The sequence below is a fragment of the Artemia sp. Qi Xiang Cuo genome, chromosome 16 (assembly GCF_049724085.1).
Source record: "Artemia sp. Qi Xiang Cuo chromosome 16, ASM4972408v1, whole genome shotgun sequence".
Classification (NCBI taxonomy): domain Eukaryota; kingdom Metazoa; phylum Arthropoda; class Branchiopoda; order Anostraca; family Artemiidae; genus Artemia; species Artemia sp. Qi Xiang Cuo.
Genome location: NC_142809.1, coordinates 34,885,593 through 34,904,745, shown reverse-complemented (window position 1 = coordinate 34,904,745; position 19,153 = coordinate 34,885,593). Strand labels below are relative to the sequence as shown.

The following is a 19,153-nucleotide window of genomic DNA, read 5'->3' as shown; positions in this document are numbered from 1 at the left end:
ATACCGACATCTCCTCATGAACTTCTGAACTATCAATGGTTGCTTAGTTCTTTCACGTACGCAGGTGTTCGTAATTCTGTCAGACCAGTGGATTCCCATGATGCGCCAAGGACAATCGTTTTCAATTCATTGTATTCGTTTCCAAACTGTTTTATCAATGCCCATATTTCCCATCTGCACATTAATACAGAGAGTACATTGCTATTTAGTAGTCGAGGCTTGATCTTTAGAACGTATGTAAAGTTACTCCAGACTTTTCGTAGTTTGACAAAAACATCGCTTGAATGAACAATGCGTGTAGCAATTTCCCGCTCCAGGCTTCCACCAGAATTTATTATGCTTCCAAGATAATTAAATTCTGCAGCCTCCTCTAGCTCCTCAGAAACGACTGGCGATAAAACTCGTATTGTATCTACAGTCCTGTATGTAAATATCAGCCAAAACAATGGAGGTATTGAAGCTCCCCAAGATAAAAACGCGCCACCTTAAATTCAAAATTCAAATAAATGTTGCTGGTCTTCTTTGACATTAGTGAACATAATGATTGACTGGGGTTCTAGTCGTAAGACTATTGATCAGCAGTAGGCCTACTGGAAACTTTTGAAGAAAGAATTACCAAAAAAATTATTAATGGTTTACAGTTGCATCAAAATGAAACATAACTTGTGAAGTGATTTTTTTTTTTCAAAGAGAGATTCCATTATTCCTCAGTTAAAGATGTTCGCATAGAAAACAGGAGTTCCTCAGGGACCTTCCAAAAACTGAATTTCAGAAGCATCACCAGCTATAATAGCATCAACTGAGGAAGTGCGTGAGTGCTGAAAAGAACTGATCTGAACAATATAGCATTGCGAAGAAATAATTATTTCAGCATAACAGTTTTTGGAAAGAGTCAAAGAGTATAGGCAACTTATAAAAGCGGAAAGTGGAGCTAGTGTCGAAAAAAAAACCTTATTACTACACTAATTTTACCAATTAGTTGTTTAATATTATACTGAAAAATGCAAAGAAACACCAAATCATATATGGCGTTGATGGATTTTTTGTCGACATTATCGCCGGTTATATCGCCTCTTATAAGTTACTTATACATAATGGGAACAGTCTTATATTTTCTACGTCATGCCAGCTTTTCATATCAATAGACACAAAATAAGTATTTAGAGTCTTAAATCTTATCTATCTCGAGTCTTAAAATTTTCAGTTACCAAGTAAGTTGTATGGCCAGAACTTGAGGTGTGCTTGTTGAGACTTAAAGTTGAGCTTTCAATCGGATTTTTTGTCCGTGAAGGCTTAGGCGGCGCTTTGCCCCCAAAATCTTCGGACAGTAGCGAACCTGAAAGAAATTCATTTCAAATAAAAATCAACGTGACTTCTTTAGTTCTTTGCATAACAACAACTACAATCAATAAATCAACCAATTTATATATATATATATATATATATATATATATATATATATATATATATATATATATATATATAAACAGAGAAAATTTTACAAAGCTTTAGACACTCACGATGACTCTTTGGCCTGTGAGAGTGGGGATTAAACATTACATTAAATAATAGCACTAACATCAAAGAGAATGACAAGAAAAAAAAGGACAGAAAAATAACAACGACAAAAAATACCTTGCCAATTAAAATAAGTAGATTAAACAGCAAACAATAAAAGTGAAAACGATTCAACACATTCCCTACAAGACTTCGTGGTTAGGATTACACGCGCATAAATCCATGCCAATAAGGGGTGGATAAGTGCCTTTTATCTCCATTTGTTTTATCTGTGATAATTAGTGCCATTCTTGATTATACGTATTTTAAAATATAGTGGATGTAAAGTCTTAAGGAAATGATTGTATTTTTCAGATACTATTCGTGTTCTGTTTTTCTTCTTTTTTTCAATAATGTGTGGCTGCTTTAAAAAGAAATTAGAAAGAGCTTTTCGTCCAGTAAATATTACCTGCCACCTAAGGGCCCAACCGCTCGTAACCTTTGAAGAAATTGTAGGTGAGCCTGTCCCACCCTATTTCTCTGAATCGCGGCATGTGTTTTACAATTTTTTTTAGACCCAATGCTCATGTGAATCTAAAGTTCCGGGGTACTTGGGATTAATAAGGAGTCCCCTGTCCTTAATATTGCCATAAATTATTGTGATCCATCAGGCTAATGTTCTTGTCAACAAGAGTTTTTATTAGTTATTGCGTTATACGTAGATGGACGTTATATGTGGATGGACCAATAAAGAATGTGAGGGAAACAAAGTGATCCAAGGAGGTATTCGATTGGACTTACTCAGTGATGATGCAGCTTGTACTCGTCTATTCTCTCTGGCCATTTCATCCATCATTTGCTGCTTTTCTTCCTCTAAAATGTCTCTAGAAATTACCAACTCAAATTAAAATAAATCTTGAATATTTGGACTTATCAACTTAGTAATAAATACTCAAGGTTCCTGTCACAAACGTAAATACTCCTTGTCAATTTTTTAATTTCCACATAATTGAACAGCTTGTTCAGTATTATAGTGAATCAAGCCCCTCATATTTTATTTTTTTCCAATATAACAGCAACCCACATAACTGAAAATTTAAAATGGTTTAGTACGATCATCAACTAAGTGTTAACCTGTACATGGGCCTACATATTTCAGCTTGTGCTGAAAGGGCTTAAAAATTGTCGACTTCCTTCTATAAAAACATAAAAACGTTGCTTTATTTCGAGGACTTCTCTCTGCTTTCAACAAGAAGGTATCATTTCTATCAAAATGTACTAGTCTTAAACCTATCTTCTTTTCTGTTTACAAAGAAATATTAGACAAAATTCAAGATTCAACCAAAAGAACTCATTTTTCTATCAATTGAGTATAAAAAAGGTTGCGATAAACGGTTCAGAAAAACTGATTTAATTGTTGCAAAATCGCGATAGTTACTTCTTACGGCTACGTAATTTCAACTTGAACATTAAAAATAGAAATACAAGTACAATAATTATAAAGGAAGAATCGTTTCCTTTTTTTATATTGGCAAGAAGAAAGGTCATCGCAAAAAAAGTTGAGAACTAGAAACGTTATTAAAACAATATTAGGCATATATAATGTTATGCCAAAATTATAATATAGTTTATAATAAGAATATTTTAATTATTATTTCGTAATTATTATTTCAATAAGAGGCTGAAATATCGGCACACTTATAGTAGCCTAAATTCGTAGCATAGATCTCGAAAGCTATAATTCTTTCAAGGGAAACTTTAGCCCGAACTTTCAAACCGAACATTTCAGCCTCTTATTTGCAATTTGATCTGATTGTTTGCACATTTTTTAATCCCCCATATATCAAAAAGAAACTGTATAGTTTTTTTTCATAATATCTGAAAGCTTACTACTTTAGTAAAGTAACTTTACTAAAAACAACCCTCATCTTGAATTTTAGCATAATCTTCCCGTAACAGTACCATTGAGGCAGAAAAGGAAGAGATTTACAATATATAGCGACGAAGACCACACTGCCTTTCCCACATAAACAACAAGTAGAAAAATAGGGAATTTTTTTTATATAAGACAATGGAATACAACTTTAAATGAGTATTTCGACCCTATATCCAAGAAAAAACAAATATACAAGAACTCACATTAAAATACAATCTTTAAAACTAAAATATTTTCAAAACAGTCCTAGCATGATTACTTCAGGGAAATTCAGCCAGGACTGGTACAACAAGCGAAGTGAAGAAATTACAAACAAGCTCTTAAAGCTAATCTTGCCTTTTTGGCAGCCAGTCTAGAAGGTCTGTTCATAACAGGGTGAGTGGTATTGTTTACTGTTTATTAATATAATTTGTTAAATCATTTTTAATTAAATTTGTATAAAAGGTTTTAAATGAATATTCCCCCGAATCCCTATTTAAAGAAATATTGCTATTTATTTTGATTCTATTTTCAATTGCCTCTCGAACCACCTGTTGTATGCCTAAATCATTGCTAATAAGGGAAGTTTCTTCAAAAAGCATTTTATGGGTAGGACTATCAAAGATATGACTGCTTAAATCAGACTCAAAAGAAATATTTGTACTATTTGAATTTAAATTTTTAGTTATGTCATCTTTGTGTTGTTGTAGGCGTTTTTTCTAAATTTTGATGGTTTCTACCAACATAGTATTTGCCACAGTCACATCGTATTTGATAAACCCCTTTTTGGTGAGTAACTGGGGTTATATCTTAACTAGAGTTTAGGAAGTTCATGATTTTATAATTATTGGTAAATACTACATAAGAATTATTTTGTGTGCAAACTGTTTTTAATTTGTAATGATTTTTGGAATACCAGGAAGGTAAATTATATTTGACGGCTTGGCGGGAGCTTCACATGGTAAAAGACACTTGAAAGGTCTTTTACCATGCGAAACTCCTGCCAATCCCTCAAGTATAATTTACCTTCCTTATATTCCAAAAATCAATTAAAAAAAAGTTCGCACTTAAAATAATTTTATGTAGTATTTACCGATAATTTTAAAATCATGAACTTCCTTAACTCTAGTAAAGATATAACCCCAGTTACTCGCCAAAGAAGAGTTTATCAAATACCATATGACTATGGCGACTACTATGTTGGTAGAACCCATCAAAATTTAGAAAAACGTATAAAATAGTTTTTGAAGAAACTTCCCATATTAGCAATGATTTAGGCATAAAACAGGTTGTTGGAGAGGCAATTGAAAATAGAATCAAAATAAATAGTAATATTTCTTTAAACAGGGGTTTGGGGGAATATTCACTTAATACCTTTTATACAAATTTAATTAAAAATAATTTAACTGATTATATTAAAAAAACAGTAAACATTACCACTCAACTTTCGAGAGGCAATTGAAAGTAGAATCGAAATAAATAGTAATATTTCTTTAAATAGGGATTTGGGGAATATTCACTTAATGCCTTATATAAAAATTTAATTAAAAATAATTTAGCTAATAATGTTAAAAAAAAAAACAGTAAACAATACCACTCAACCTGTTACAGATAGACCTTCTAGGCTGAATGCCAAAAAGGCAAGATTAGCTGTAATAATTAGTAATTTATTTATAACCCACTTTTATACAAAACAAGAAGAGTAAATTACACTAAAAAGGAAGAAAAACCAAAAACACAGAAACAAAAATAACTTAAACCTTAATCACGGAAAAAAACACACGGATAATATTATGGTTTGGGCCTGGGAACACAAAGGCACGTCTTATTAAATCAGTACTAAGCAATTCAAACGAATGGATAATGTCGGTTGCACTATACTTCTCAATTATACGTGCATTACGATATGAAGTGGGAAAATACAGTAAAAATTTGCAATATCTAAAATAAGCAATATGGATCTGGCGCAAATCATTCTTTTTCAATAACGAATGCATTCCACATAAAAACAAGACAGAATGGTCACAATATGTGGGATACATTTTAGCTAAAGCTCGGCGTGAATATTTTTCAGGGTTAGGTACAAGTTTCGCATATCCCATCTTCAACTTTTCTTTAACATCTCTCAGAACCTCAAGTCGCAAAAAAGTGAGTGTAGAACAAATACTAATTCCTAGACACTGTAAACTCGCGACATTGCGAATTACTGAGGATAAACAGGACAAATTATGAACTGATGATTTAGGATTGAAAACTAAATATTTCGCATTTATCAAAATTCAAAAACAGAACACCATCCCGAACCATTATAGAAATATGTTGCACAGATAATGCCAAAATAGACTTGGTTCGGCTTCTAACTAGCAGGTCGTCCGCACACGCAATATAAGACATCAGATAAATTGTAAAAATACGAAGGCTTGATTCTTAATAACACATTTTGCATGCAAACATTAAATAGATAAGGTGAAAGCATCGGCCCTGTCGTACTCCAGATTGAACTGGTATATTACCGTAGTACCCTGTACCAGATTTTAAACGATGAAACGAATTACTATACCAAAATTTAAGTACATGCATTAAAGAAGGGCTCACTCCAAACTCTGACAAAGAGTGCCACACTTGTTCATGGCAAATACTATCGAAAGCTTTAGACAAATCCAAAGCACAAATATGTAATTTATAACCTTTAGACTGGGCATCATAAAAAATTGAAGCGAAAACCTTACGCGCATGCTGGCACCCAATACGAGGTTGAGACCCAAATTGGTTTGAGTCTTTCGCAGTTCGTTCAATAATGTATGGAAGCAGAACATATTCAAAAATCTTACTAATATTGCAAGCAACAGTGATGGGCCTATATGTACTACAATCAAAAGAGTCTCTTCCACGTTTGGGAATTGAAGTTACCGTTCCGCAGAGGAAGGAATCAGGCACCGTTGACAAAAATAAACAGAACTGAAAAAGTAACTGGAGCTGAGCGACTAGTGCCGAACAATCACAACGTAAATGGAGAGCGCTAATCCCATCAAGATCACTCGAATTAGACTTAAATTCAAGCATACAATTAACAATACTTTTAGTTGATACAGGAATAACATGACGTTGCAAAACTTGAGGTGGCAAAATTTAGAAACTAAGCACTGAAAATGATAATGAACACTATACTCGATCTTACATGCCTAAGCCAAGACGAATCTGGGATAACATCACTGGTCCCTAATGAATCAAATTTAGACGCATTAATGACTTCTTTCCATTGTACTGCACCATTATATCGAACCAGACGAAGATACTGTTTAATCTCCGCTTTTGTCTTACTTTTTATATCGAACACTTGGCCTCGCATGGGCCACCCACACGCAATCCAGATGCGAAGCCAGAGTTTAGCACGATTTCTGATGGCTTTAAAACCGGGTCTTCTTCCCAAATTAGGCTTTGAGTTTTGAGTTTAACCGGGACAAAGGGGAAGGCCACATTTTCAGCCTGTTTTATCCACTCAACTAAGCGAAGGTAATAAACATTCAGTTGCACTCTGGCGTGTGGCGAAAAAACACTCGTGCACAGTAGATTAAAAGGGATTTTGATGCAGGACAACAGAGCTGTTAGGTTAAAACTATACAAAGGCCAGCTGGCTTTGGTCCCCTTTCGCTTCATATACCATTTTTATAAGCAGTAGCACAAGGATAATTAGATGGATCCGCGGTTAATGTCACAGTAAGGGAAAGGGGAAGGTGGTCAAAATCACGCTCGTCTTCGTCGACATTAACGACAGAACAGGGAACATCGGCGGAGCAGATACAATGATCAATATTGGTCACAGTACCACTATTATGAATATAACTGTAACTAAGAGCTTTGGGTACTATACGGTAGCCAATTGGCAACGAATGTGAAACTAAGTTTGTATAAGTAGAGGAGCAATGAACATCACATTTGAAGTTGCCTATCACTCGTCACCGATGCCCATGCTTTTCAATATTGCATAACCAAGTTTTAAGGGGTGAGCAGGCATTAGAAAAATTAGTAAGTTAAGCTAGACGTTTCTGATCGCAGGGAAGATATAAATTTATAAATACAAGGTGGCCAAGTCGTGTTGCCATAATATTATCAGAGGAATGAAATAAGAGGTGAAATACAGGTAACAAAGGAGTAGCTAATCGTTTGATGACACATGCATTGTTTTGCTGTCGTTGGTGGTAAACACAATATGGTGGCTGCTTCTTCATAGAGAGTTAACGGATATGGCAGGAAATAAATTTTCTTGCAAGAACAAAATGTCAAAATCATTCATTTTTTATTTAATGAGTTATCTTTATCTTTCGTGCCATTGATATTAAAAGAGCAGATTGAGACGGAAATTTCGACAGTCATTTCCGAATCACACGTTTGATCAGGACATCACGCAGAATATGACATTTTAGGCTATACGATGCGTGGACTACACTCACAATTAGCGCATATTGGATCAAAAACACAGTGGGAATCACGAGATGATACATCAGAGCCGGCACAGCGGCTGCATTTTGTTGGCTTATCGCATTCTGTTTTCATGTGGTTGAGAGATTGACAATTATGACAGCAACGGGGGGGGGGGGAATTAAGAGATCCTGAAGGATTCATAACCCACCTTGAGCCCAAGTCGCATCAGCAAAGGTAGCAAATGTAGGTAGCATCAAGCAAAGGTAGCATCAGCAAAGGTAATTTTCACAACTAGGGATTTTCCCGAATGTTCAGCGTCGATGACACCTTCATATTCCTTAAAAATCATCGCATTATAATTAGCGGGCACCCTTTTAACAATCCAAAAAATTTCTTTTCGCGCATCATGGCGTACCAGCATGGCGTACTCTAAGAATTATCTTCAATGAGGGTAAAGTACCTTATATTTCCCTTCTTAGGAGAGCTAACCTTGTCTCCCTTAAGGAAAAGAGAGCAAAAATTACCTTGCGCTTTGCTAACAATGCCCTTCATAACCCTCGAACAACTCCCCTTTTCCCTGGTCAATATTCACCCCTTCGACCCCGCCTCCCACGTTCTGTGTCAACAAAAATGTCCCTTCTTGCTCCAATAAGAGTTTGCACTGAAAGATATAGAAGAACTTTTATCCCTTACAAAGTTGACATTTTCAACCAGTGAATCCCCGGTGCCCCCCCCCCCCCCCCATCATCAATCATCAATACCCGATCGAATGTTTGGTTGGATAAAATTAAGAATAGCTAAATGCGAAAACATTATTATTTTTGCTTAGCTCAGCTCAAAACAGTTTGTGTCTAAAACATAGCCGAAATTAATCCATTATCCAAAAATTGAACTATTGTACACTGGTCAGATGCCAAATGAATACTTTGTGAACGTTTTTTATTCCATTTGAATGAATTGTATTTCTTCACTTCGCTTGATGTACCAGTCCTTGCTGAACTTTCCTGAAGTAATGATGCTAGGATTGAAAATATTTTAGTTTTAAAGATAGTATTTTAATGTGAGTTTTTTTATATTTGTTTTTTCTTCATTTGTTTTGCTGAGGACGGCCCTTGGACACAGGGTCGAAATATTCATTTAAAGTTACATTCCACTGTCTTATATAAAAAAAAAATTCCCTCTTGTTCTACTTGTTGTTTAAGATTTATAATACCGGAAATACTAATTAAGCAAAGAAGAAACATCATTCTTATTCAACAGAGGATAAAACACAGAAATATATAAAACAGAATGATCGCTAAAAGCTAAAAAAAATTACAAAAAGCCTTACAATTATTATTATTTCTGTCTACAACAATTCTCGAACAACCAACCCGAGCATTCACAGTGAGATTTGACAAATAGTGTTTATTTGAACATCAGAACTAGCCAACCGTAGTTTTCTATCCGTAAATTTTACCATGCTAGTCAATCGGATTCTTCCCAAGATCTGCCTTAACTAAGTTTAATTAGTAAAATTTTGGCTAAGACTAATTATAAAACCGAAATAAGACTTTTTTTTATCTCCTACATTTTCTTTCAGTTTACGCTCAATATAAGATTGCAAAAAACAAATAATTGTTTTTCAAAGGAGAACCAGAGACGTAATATCAAGGCCGTATCCAGGGGGGGGGGGTTTAGAGGTCTTGTAATTGAACCCACCCCCAAAATTGTTGTCCGACTCGTAAAAACAAAAATGTACATAATTTCTTATGCACTTTTAAAAAAATTACCCCCCCCCCCCAAACGCAAAATTCTAGATACAGTCTTGTATAATATTCAATTTTACCTCTGCTTCTACTCTGCCTTTGATTTCTTTTTTTACTTTTGGTCAAGATTCAAATATCAACAAATCAAAGTTTTAAGCTTACCTAAGCTCGTTTGGAAAAATGCTACTCTGTCAGTTACAGTGAAGATGTTAGTTTCTAGTGTAAATCAGTTTTGAAGTCCCAGAGATTCCTTCTGATTTGAAATCTAAGTTTTGTTCAAGCTGAACGCCTTTTGCGGCATCTCGCTAGTTCTTTGAAATAGGCTAATGAAAACTTTTATGACTAAATTTATAGACCAAAATATGTTAAGGGAAGATGTTTCGACTTTTTTAACCCTCCTCCCCCTTTAAAAAAAACATGAACTTTTTTCTAGTTAAAGAACTTTGGTGGTATCTCCCTAGTCCTTTAAAATAGGCTGACGAAAATTTTACGATTAGATTTATATCTTAAAGTGTGTCCAGGGAGAATGTTTTGAAAAACTTCGGTATGCAAATTTAACAGTACAATTTTCATTGGTCTACGATACAGGACTAGCGAGATACCACAAAAGTCGTTAAACTAAAACAAAGCTTATAATTTTTGGGGGGTAATGGGGGGGGGGTTATAAAAAGTCGTTCAGAAAGGAATATAACTTACTCTAAAACACTCTTAAGGTATTGGAATGACGGCCTTTTGCTCGGCTCGTATGCCCAACAGCTACAGAGCTCCTGATATAACCGAGGTGGACAATTAGACGGTAATGCCAGTCGTTCGCCAGCTTCAATTCGACCAATGACGTCCGAGTTTTTGATATTTTGAAAAGGTTTCACACCAAGCATAAGAATTTCCCATATACAGACTCCTGGAATATATTACACAGTTATTTTCGTACGGCAGTGATCTATTTAAATATAATCATTTAGCCTAGTTAGTAGATACTGAAATAACGATGCTATTTTCAGCATTATATCGAACAGTTCGTGGCGACACTGTACAGTACAATCATTTCCTATCTCAACCATTATACAAAGCTGGACCCAGATGCAAGGGCTCTGGAAAACGTAGAAACATGAGCTAGATTAGATTTTTTCACAGGTAGACAAGTCAGATTTCTTTTGAACGCGAAACTTGGCTTCACCTTTGCAACACTAAATTTTAAAGAATCTAATGTTAAATTAATTTATTCCTATACATATATAAAAATTGGTAATTAATAGTGTAATGTTATTATTAGATGTTTTTGGAAATTAGAAGTAGCTTTCAAAGTCTCGAGTTGGTATCAAAGGTATTTTGAGAAAGTTTCTGCTAAAATACGTGTTCCAGGGTAATATACACTGAATTGTTGATGGACGAGAATATGGGCGGAGCTTTTATACGTGACATGACTGTAGTAGCCAAAGATTGCTGAGTCGTCATTATACTGTATATAATTTATATACAGTGATGGCAGTGTACTGTGAACAAAGAATGATTCGTACAACTGGTAACCGAGACACTGAAAAATAGAAACTTGCCAATATATAAATAAAGATAATTAAATTTTATGGCGATCCCAATTATATAAAATTTATTAAGTTTATAGTTACCGATCAAAAGTTAAGAGCCAGAAAAAATTGGAGAACTGTTAGAAAAATAAGGGAAACGCCCCCCCCCCCCCCGAAGAGGATTAGTTAGCCACAATGAAAATTGCACCATCAAATTCAGTATTTCAGAGAATACTAGGATAGAGTTAACAAGCTCTAAGATACAAAATACAAAATTGTGTATTTTATTTTGAAGTATGGTTAAATCACATCTTTACTTTTCATTTTTTTTTTTTCTCCAGAGGTGAATGGTAGCCTACTTGTATGGTTTGAGAAAAAAGGGTTAAACACCGCGAAAGAGGAGTACAATTTCGAAATAAAATTGTAAAATTAGATTCAAAACGTATGAGAGCACTGAAGTTAGTGCCTACAAACATAGGAGAACATCATTTTCACACCAAGCATATCAGTTTCCCATATAGAGCCTCCTAAAATAGAAATTGTATTTTTATATTTTGAAAGACACATAGTGAATTTTTATTCAGTAGAAATTTTGAAAGGCAATCTGCAAGTAAAATCCTTACAACTACCAAGTGGCTATATTTGTTAATAAATCATTAGTAAAAATTTAGCAAAGAAAGAAGGGTTGAGAGAGGGGGAAGCCTCCCCCTACCGTATGCAGATTTGCTCTTTACTTTCATTAAAAAAAACTTGCATTTTTTTCGTATTTACTTCAAATAAGAGACCATATGTGACATATAGATAGTGGAATAAAGAGACCCGAATAGCGGTAGATTTACGTATTTTGTCTGTTCGACACCAACTGTCTATATGAAGCCATTTTTAACGAACACCATTAGTTATAGGGTTGGTTACATCGGATTTACCCTATAACTATACCCTATAACCTATATACCCTATATGTTATATGGTGTTAAATTTTCTATATGTTATATGGTGTATATGTTATACCCTATATGGTGTTAGAGGGTTATAGGGATTTTTATTAAACACCGGTTTGAATAAAAATCGGATTCTAAAAGTCACTTATAATTAGAAAAAAAGGAGTATTAGTTCTCTTTATACTAACTATATGGTAGGTACCCACAAGTTCAACCTTTAGGCGGAAATAAGGAGGATTCTTTCAGAATTCACAAAGGACTTACAACCAGTAGCTATTTCTTGGGGGAGGGAAAATTGTCTCTATATCTCTCTCTAGTCTGCAGTTATGCTATAGCCAGTTGGCATTAACTGTCTCAGAGGGAAATTATGTGAAATAAGGATATCAGCAGAAGCGATCCAAGTTACTTGAGCTCTTTTTTTTCTTTTTTAGGATTAACTGACCAAAATTGAGAGCAAAATTAGGATGCATACGACTCACGTCTCGAGTTAAGCCAATTTCAATAGTCGATATTTGTGCAAAAACGAAATGTTGACTTTACGTAATTTTACCCTGATTCCCAACATTCAGCTTTTATTACAGTTACAGAGGTACCATCGAAAAACCATTTGCATATGAACTGAAAGAGAGAGAGGTGACCATCCCTCATCAAAAAAGTCAACAGGTTCAATGAATAATTTCTATCCGAGACGACTGAAATAACTTGGGCCTTCGGCTCTCCCGTATAGAGATATGATTAATACTCAAGGACACCCACAGAGGAGCAAGCAAATATTTCCATCCTGGGCCAAGCCCAGCACTGCACATATAAGGGTAAATTGTAAAAAAATTAGACAAACCATAACATTATTTTTCACAGGAAGCCCAAATTCTTAATACCTGCTGCCCTCTCCCCCTAAAACAAATAACAAAATTTAATGTTATGTATAAACTTAAATGTTTAACGTTTTATCCTTGTTTCTACCCATCTAAAATTAAATGTGAATAAATTGCGATGCTGAAAACTAAAACACCAAAAAAACTCGATAGTATAGTTCGTATGTGAACTCACCAAACATCCAAACATCACTGGCAGTGGTAAATCTTCGAAAGTTTATGCTTTCTGGAGCCATCCACTTTATGGGCAGCACCCCCTTGGATGCTTTATAATAATTCTCGTCTTCCACCCAACGGCTGAGGCCGAAATCACCTAATTTGACACAATCATGCGCAGTGACTAGAACATTACGAGCCGCTATATCCCTAAAAAAGTAGAGACGCTTTAAGGAATGGGCATTTTGTTGTACTTTTCAACTTATAACGGGTTAAAACTTTTAATGTTTTTCACATAGATGTAATTTTTTTTATATAGATATAATTATTTATTGCTATAAAAGCCACTTCGGATCATGGCAAAAACAAATGTAAAGATGTAGATATTTTTTTTTATAGATATAAATATTTATTGCTATAAAAGCCATTTCGGGTCATGGCAAAAAAAAGCTTATAGACATAGTACAAACATACCTAACAATACCAATAACAAAAACACACATAATAAGCCACATAATGCCATAATGATAACACAACAAAATAATATTCAATACTCCTTCACAAAATGATATTAGATATATAGATATTTATAGATAGATATATATAGATAGATAGATATTTAATGCTTTAAAGCCACAAGAGCCAACGCTACAAAAAAAAAACAAATAAACCAACTAATAAAATATAAACTAATCCGAAACAGCTGCACTGTTCCCCATATTTGTTTATGTCCACCGAATTTTTCTAACATCAGAACATTGTCTTATTGTACAGTATTGGCCAAACAGGTTTTTGAATAACTAGCTAGACAGTAGAACCATTAGCCTCAGTAAATTTTACACGCCAGTTGGGCAAAATTGGCTGAACCTTTATTTAAGATTTGATTTGTTATGCAAAATAGACTTTGGCTTTTGTTATCTGTAAAGTTCTACCGAACTTTATTTAAAAGGAATCAACAGATAGATTCTCAAGGACAATCTCATTCAGAAGATCATTCCGAGTTGAAGCGCAGCGTCTTATATGGCTGTTTTTCTTGTACTCATTACAAAATACTTTCTCGTAGCGAATGAAGAAAAGAGATAAATTTGTAGGATTTGCATGACAGACCGGAAAAGTCTTTGGCGTTTTCTTAACTGGAAACTAATAAAGAACAAACGACTTTTTTTAAAGTTATTACACATAATACTAAAATTACTAACTTAATATATACAGCGTTTTAGCATAATGTCATGACATCATCAAAGCGTCATATCATCTATAGCGATAAACTGGAACCTAATAAAGAACGAACGACTTTTTTTAAGTTATTAGACATGAAACTAAAATTACGAACTTAATATATACAGCGTTTTAGCATAATGTCATGACATAATCTATAGCGTCATATCATCATATCACCTATAGCAACAAACTGGAACCTAATAAACAAAAAACGACTTTTTTAAAGTAATTACACATGAAACTAAAATTACAAACTTAATATATACAGTGTTTTAGCATAATGTCATGACATTATCTATAGCGTCATACCATCATATCATCTATAGCGATAAACTGGAACCTAATAAAGAACAAACGACTTTTTTGAAGTTATTACACATATAAATAAAATTACAAACTTAACATACACAGCGTTTTAGTAGAATGTCATGACATCATCTATAGGGTCATACCATCATATCATCAATAGCAATAAACTGGAACCTAATAAAGAACAAACGACTTTTTTTAAGTTATTAGACATGAAACTAAAATTACGAACTTAATATATACAGCGTTTTAGCATAATGTCATGACATAATCTATAGCGTCATATCATCATATCACCTATAGCAACAAACTGGAACCTAATAAATAAAAAACGACTTTTTTAAAGTAATTACACATGAAACTAAAATTACAAACTTAATATATACAGTTTTTTAGCATAATGTCATGACATTATCTATAGCGTCATACCATCATATCATATATAGCGATAAACTGGAACCTAATAAAGAACAAACGACTTTTTTGAAGTTATTACACATATAAATAAAATTACAAACTTAACATACACAGCGTTTTAGTAGAATGTCATGACATCATCTATAGGGTCATACCATCATATCATCAATAGCAATAAACTGGAACCTAATAAAGAACAAACGGCTTTTTTGAAGTTATTACACATGAAATTAAAATTACAAACTTAATATATACAGCGTTTTAGCATAATGTCATGACATAATTTATAGCGTTATATCATCATATCATCTATAGCGATAAACTGGATCCTAATAAAAAACAACCAAGTTTTTTGAATTTATTACACATGAAACTAAAATTATAAACTTAATATATACAGTGTTTTAGCATAATGGCATTACATCATCTATAGCGTCATATCATCATATCATCTTTAGCGATAAACTTGAACCTAATAAAGAACAAACGACTTTTTTGAAGTTATTATGCATGAAACTGAAATTACAAACTTAATATATACAGCGTTTTAGTATAATGTCATGACATCATCTATAGCGTCATATCGTCATATAATTTATAGTTATAAGCAGAAATGACAGCAAAAAATACCGTTTTGTTGAAAAGTTATTTTACTTTTATCAAGACGAATTTATAAAAGGTACGACAAAATCGCATCTTCTCATACATCTCATACTACGAAGTTTCAACATCTCATACTAACAATGTCTATTCCTTTTTAATAGTAGTTTTGTCTCTGTCGGTTATGGAATAGCCTATGAATTAACCTTTTATATCTAAGCAAGACACTGGATATTTGTTTTAACATCTTTTTGTTTTAGCAACAAAATTCAATATTTCGTCTTCACTCCGATTACCGTACCTGATTTTCTACTTTTTTGGTCCCTCCTCTCCAAAGTTATATAGCTATTACCTATAGGACTTAACTATAAGTTTATTTCTAGCCTTCGAGGCCCATATAAGACAATCCGAAACAAAAGAGGCCTTACCTATGAACATACTTCTTGGATTCAAGATACGACAAAGCAGTACTAAGCTGGAATGCATATAGTAACAGAGTGACCAAATCTTTTTCCAAGCGAACTCTGTTGGCAATCATGTACGATCGAAGCTCACCATAACAAGCAAGTTCCATTACAATATATACAGGACTAGAGCTACTGATACCAATAAGCTTGACGATATGCTCATGATTGAACTGATGCATCACATCTGCAAATAAACACAATTCATCAGATTGACAAATATAGGTTAACTCTAAGAAGTAGTCTTCTCGTCTCCTTTGGTATTTTCTTTTAGTAATAAAACCAATATATGTAGCACTTCAAGCAGCTTTGCTGACATGATTTACAGAGGAGCAATTAACTCTTAATGAAACCCGTTGAAAAGAAATAATTGTCTCTGTTCATAATTTTTTCTAATAAAAATAAATATTACTTTTCTTACGCGATGGTACTAGACGACGTATTTTGGGTTCCAATTCCTGCAAATAACCCAGATTAATAGTTTGGTGAAAATCAATATAATTAGCTACTCAAAGGTCAGCTACTCAGTGTCTTAAGGGGGAGGAGGATGATAGTCAGAATTAGAAAGTGCTTAAACAGTATTTTATAGCTTTTCAAGGAGGGGAGAGGGTCTTTTGGTCAACTTAAGGAGGAGGGCGTACCAACCCCTCTTCTTGTGTACAGGTATGGAGATCTTCAAGTCTTTTTGAGAACAAGGAGAGAGATTTTTTGGGGGGAAAGAAGGCGGGCCAGGAAAATGTTGAGAAAAGTTCGTTACAACCCACCAGTATTGAGATAGATAGGCCTTGAAAGCATCGTCTGTGCCGTCAAATCCCTTGGGAAAGTCCCTCCTCCTTCAAGAGTTTTGGCCCATTCCAAAATTTCCAGGAAGAGACGTAAGGAACAACTTTCACCTCTTACTTCTCCCTGTCATTATTTTAAATCTTTTTTTTTTTTTTTTTTTTTTTTTTTTTTTTTTTAGCCTGATGGTTTACTTATTTATTTTCCGCGGGGAATAGGAAAAAAAGGCTATATTTTCAAAAGGATTGTTCAATAGACCACCTTAAAACGTTTTTGAGAAAAGTCATTATATTCCCAGGTGGACCATAAAACCGGGCTTCCTTTTTTATGAAGCCGGTGAGTATTTGTGTAGGCGGGGAAGGAGGGGATGTCAGATACCTTAAAAAAGCCCATTTCGATGTCAGAGTTTTCTAACTTCCCATGAGCTTTCAGATAAATATAGAAAGGGAGGGATATATAACTTAAGACCAGATTCTTCATAGGGTGCACTTTAATGCCCAAAATATTCTGACTTATTTAGCCTTGGAACGATTTTTTTGGAGGGGGGGGGGGAGGGGGTAGAAATTGATAATTAATCCCTCATGATTCTCAGGAATATGTTTGGTCCACACCTTCATTATTTGTGCTGGGAGGGGGGAGGGGTTAATAGTGCCCCTCCTATCATACAAATCTTTTTTATGTCGCATAAAATATTACAGGATGGATGGCAAGTGGTAAAAGGAGCGTTATTTTCAGTGATTTTAAATGGTATTTTTTCTCTTTGCCTATTTATACACAATGTTTTTATGCATTTAAATATGTGTATACAATGTATTTAAACATCAAAGAGCCCTATTATAGAGACTTCAAGCCCACATCACTCCTTACGCTAAAGTTTTCCTTTTTGTGCCAATATTTTAAGAACGACTGCTAAACACAAGAGCCGTTGAATTGGAATGAGAGGTATTCTTAAAGCAGTACAAACTTTAGCGTAAAGAGCGGGGCATTGAGCAGGGGGCAACCGCCGTCATGTACGGAATAATTTCTGTTCGTTTTAAGTTTTAATGTTGCTCCTTAATTTCTGTTGAAAAAACTTTTTTTTATATATTTTATCTTTCTCAGAATTCGAAACTCCTGTGCAAACACTTAAAGCAATAGAACATTTATTTTCGATTCTTCATTACGTTTGGAGTTAAATTGGAGTCTTGAACCTTAATTTTGACTAAAAAAACACACACACACACTCGTTCTTGATGTGGCAATATCTCATGAATAAAAATAAACATAAATTCCTTCATAGCTTGAAAAAATGGTGCACTATCCGTTTTCTCAAACGACAGCTTAAAATTAACAAAGGGTCCCTTTCTTTTCCTTCAAATATCCCTTCTTTCATTTTCTCAAAATATCCATCCACTGTCTTTTTCCTGTAAGTGCATGTCACATAATAACTCAATATCCCTGGTTTTATCGGTGGCCGGTATTTACCCTAAAGTATAGCTAGTCTGCATGCAAAATATGTATGGTACAATTATTCTGCATATTAGATAGATAGATAAGTGTATTTTAAAGCAAAATATACGGCCATGAACATAGTAAAATAACATAAATAAAAGGCAAAAATAAAATAAACTTTGATGAGCAATCATTATAAAAAACTTACATGAAACACTGCATTAACCTAATAATAGTACTTAATGTTTGGAAAAACGGTCATTAAAAAAAAAACACTTAACACTTGGAAAGAACACTTAAATGAAACATTACATCTACTTCATTTACTTTATACTGGGATTTTTTTTTTTTTTTTTTTTTTTTTTTTTTTTAGTTAACAAAATTTCCACATACCTCGCTGTTCTCTGTAGTCTTTTAGGGGCCATATACCTAGGCAGAATTGTTTTCTGACTCCAAACTGTGCAAATACTTTAACCCCCCCCCCCCTCATGTGCAAATATATAGCCCAAATTATATATTTCTCATATATTCTGTTACTTATATTTGTCTTGTCTCGCGCTAAGCCAAAAAAACTAACGAAGAAATCGGTTTGTTCTCGAGTTTTACACAGCGTAAACTTGAGTGAGTGGCGCATACTACACAAGCACCAAAATTCCTTCCCCCTACGGAAATTAAGAAATAAACTCAAGTAAAATTCTTATATTTGGAAAGCCTTATTTTCCACGGGGGGGGGGGGGGGGGTAAACGCCTAGAACCGATTTTTTTCATCTCTCTCATCCACTATATCACCTGATGAATCTTTTCAAACACATCACTTATCTCTTTTCCTTTTGTAAGTTCAAGATCTATCTTAT

At 34.1% G+C, this 19,153-nt stretch overlaps 1 protein-coding gene across 6 annotated transcripts in view; it reads right to left on the bottom strand.

Annotated features, from left to right (window-relative positions):
- The window catches only part of Fak (protein tyrosine kinase 2 Fak), a 171,415-nt gene that overhangs the window by 24,570 nt on the left and 127,692 nt on the right, over positions 1-19,153 (bottom strand). For all 6 annotated transcript variants that reach the window (XM_089102734.1, XM_089102735.1, XM_089102730.1 and 3 more), the window contains 5 exons: positions 16,053-16,275; positions 13,097-13,287; positions 10,279-10,483; positions 2,299-2,381; positions 1,209-1,336 (listed from right to left, as the gene is read on the bottom strand). In XM_089102734.1, coding sequence (XP_088958860.1) covers positions 1,209-1,336; positions 2,299-2,381; positions 10,279-10,483; positions 13,097-13,287; positions 16,053-16,275 — 830 coding nt within the window. The remainder of the gene's footprint in view (positions 1-1,208; positions 1,337-2,298; positions 2,382-10,278; positions 10,484-13,096; positions 13,288-16,052; positions 16,276-19,153) is intronic.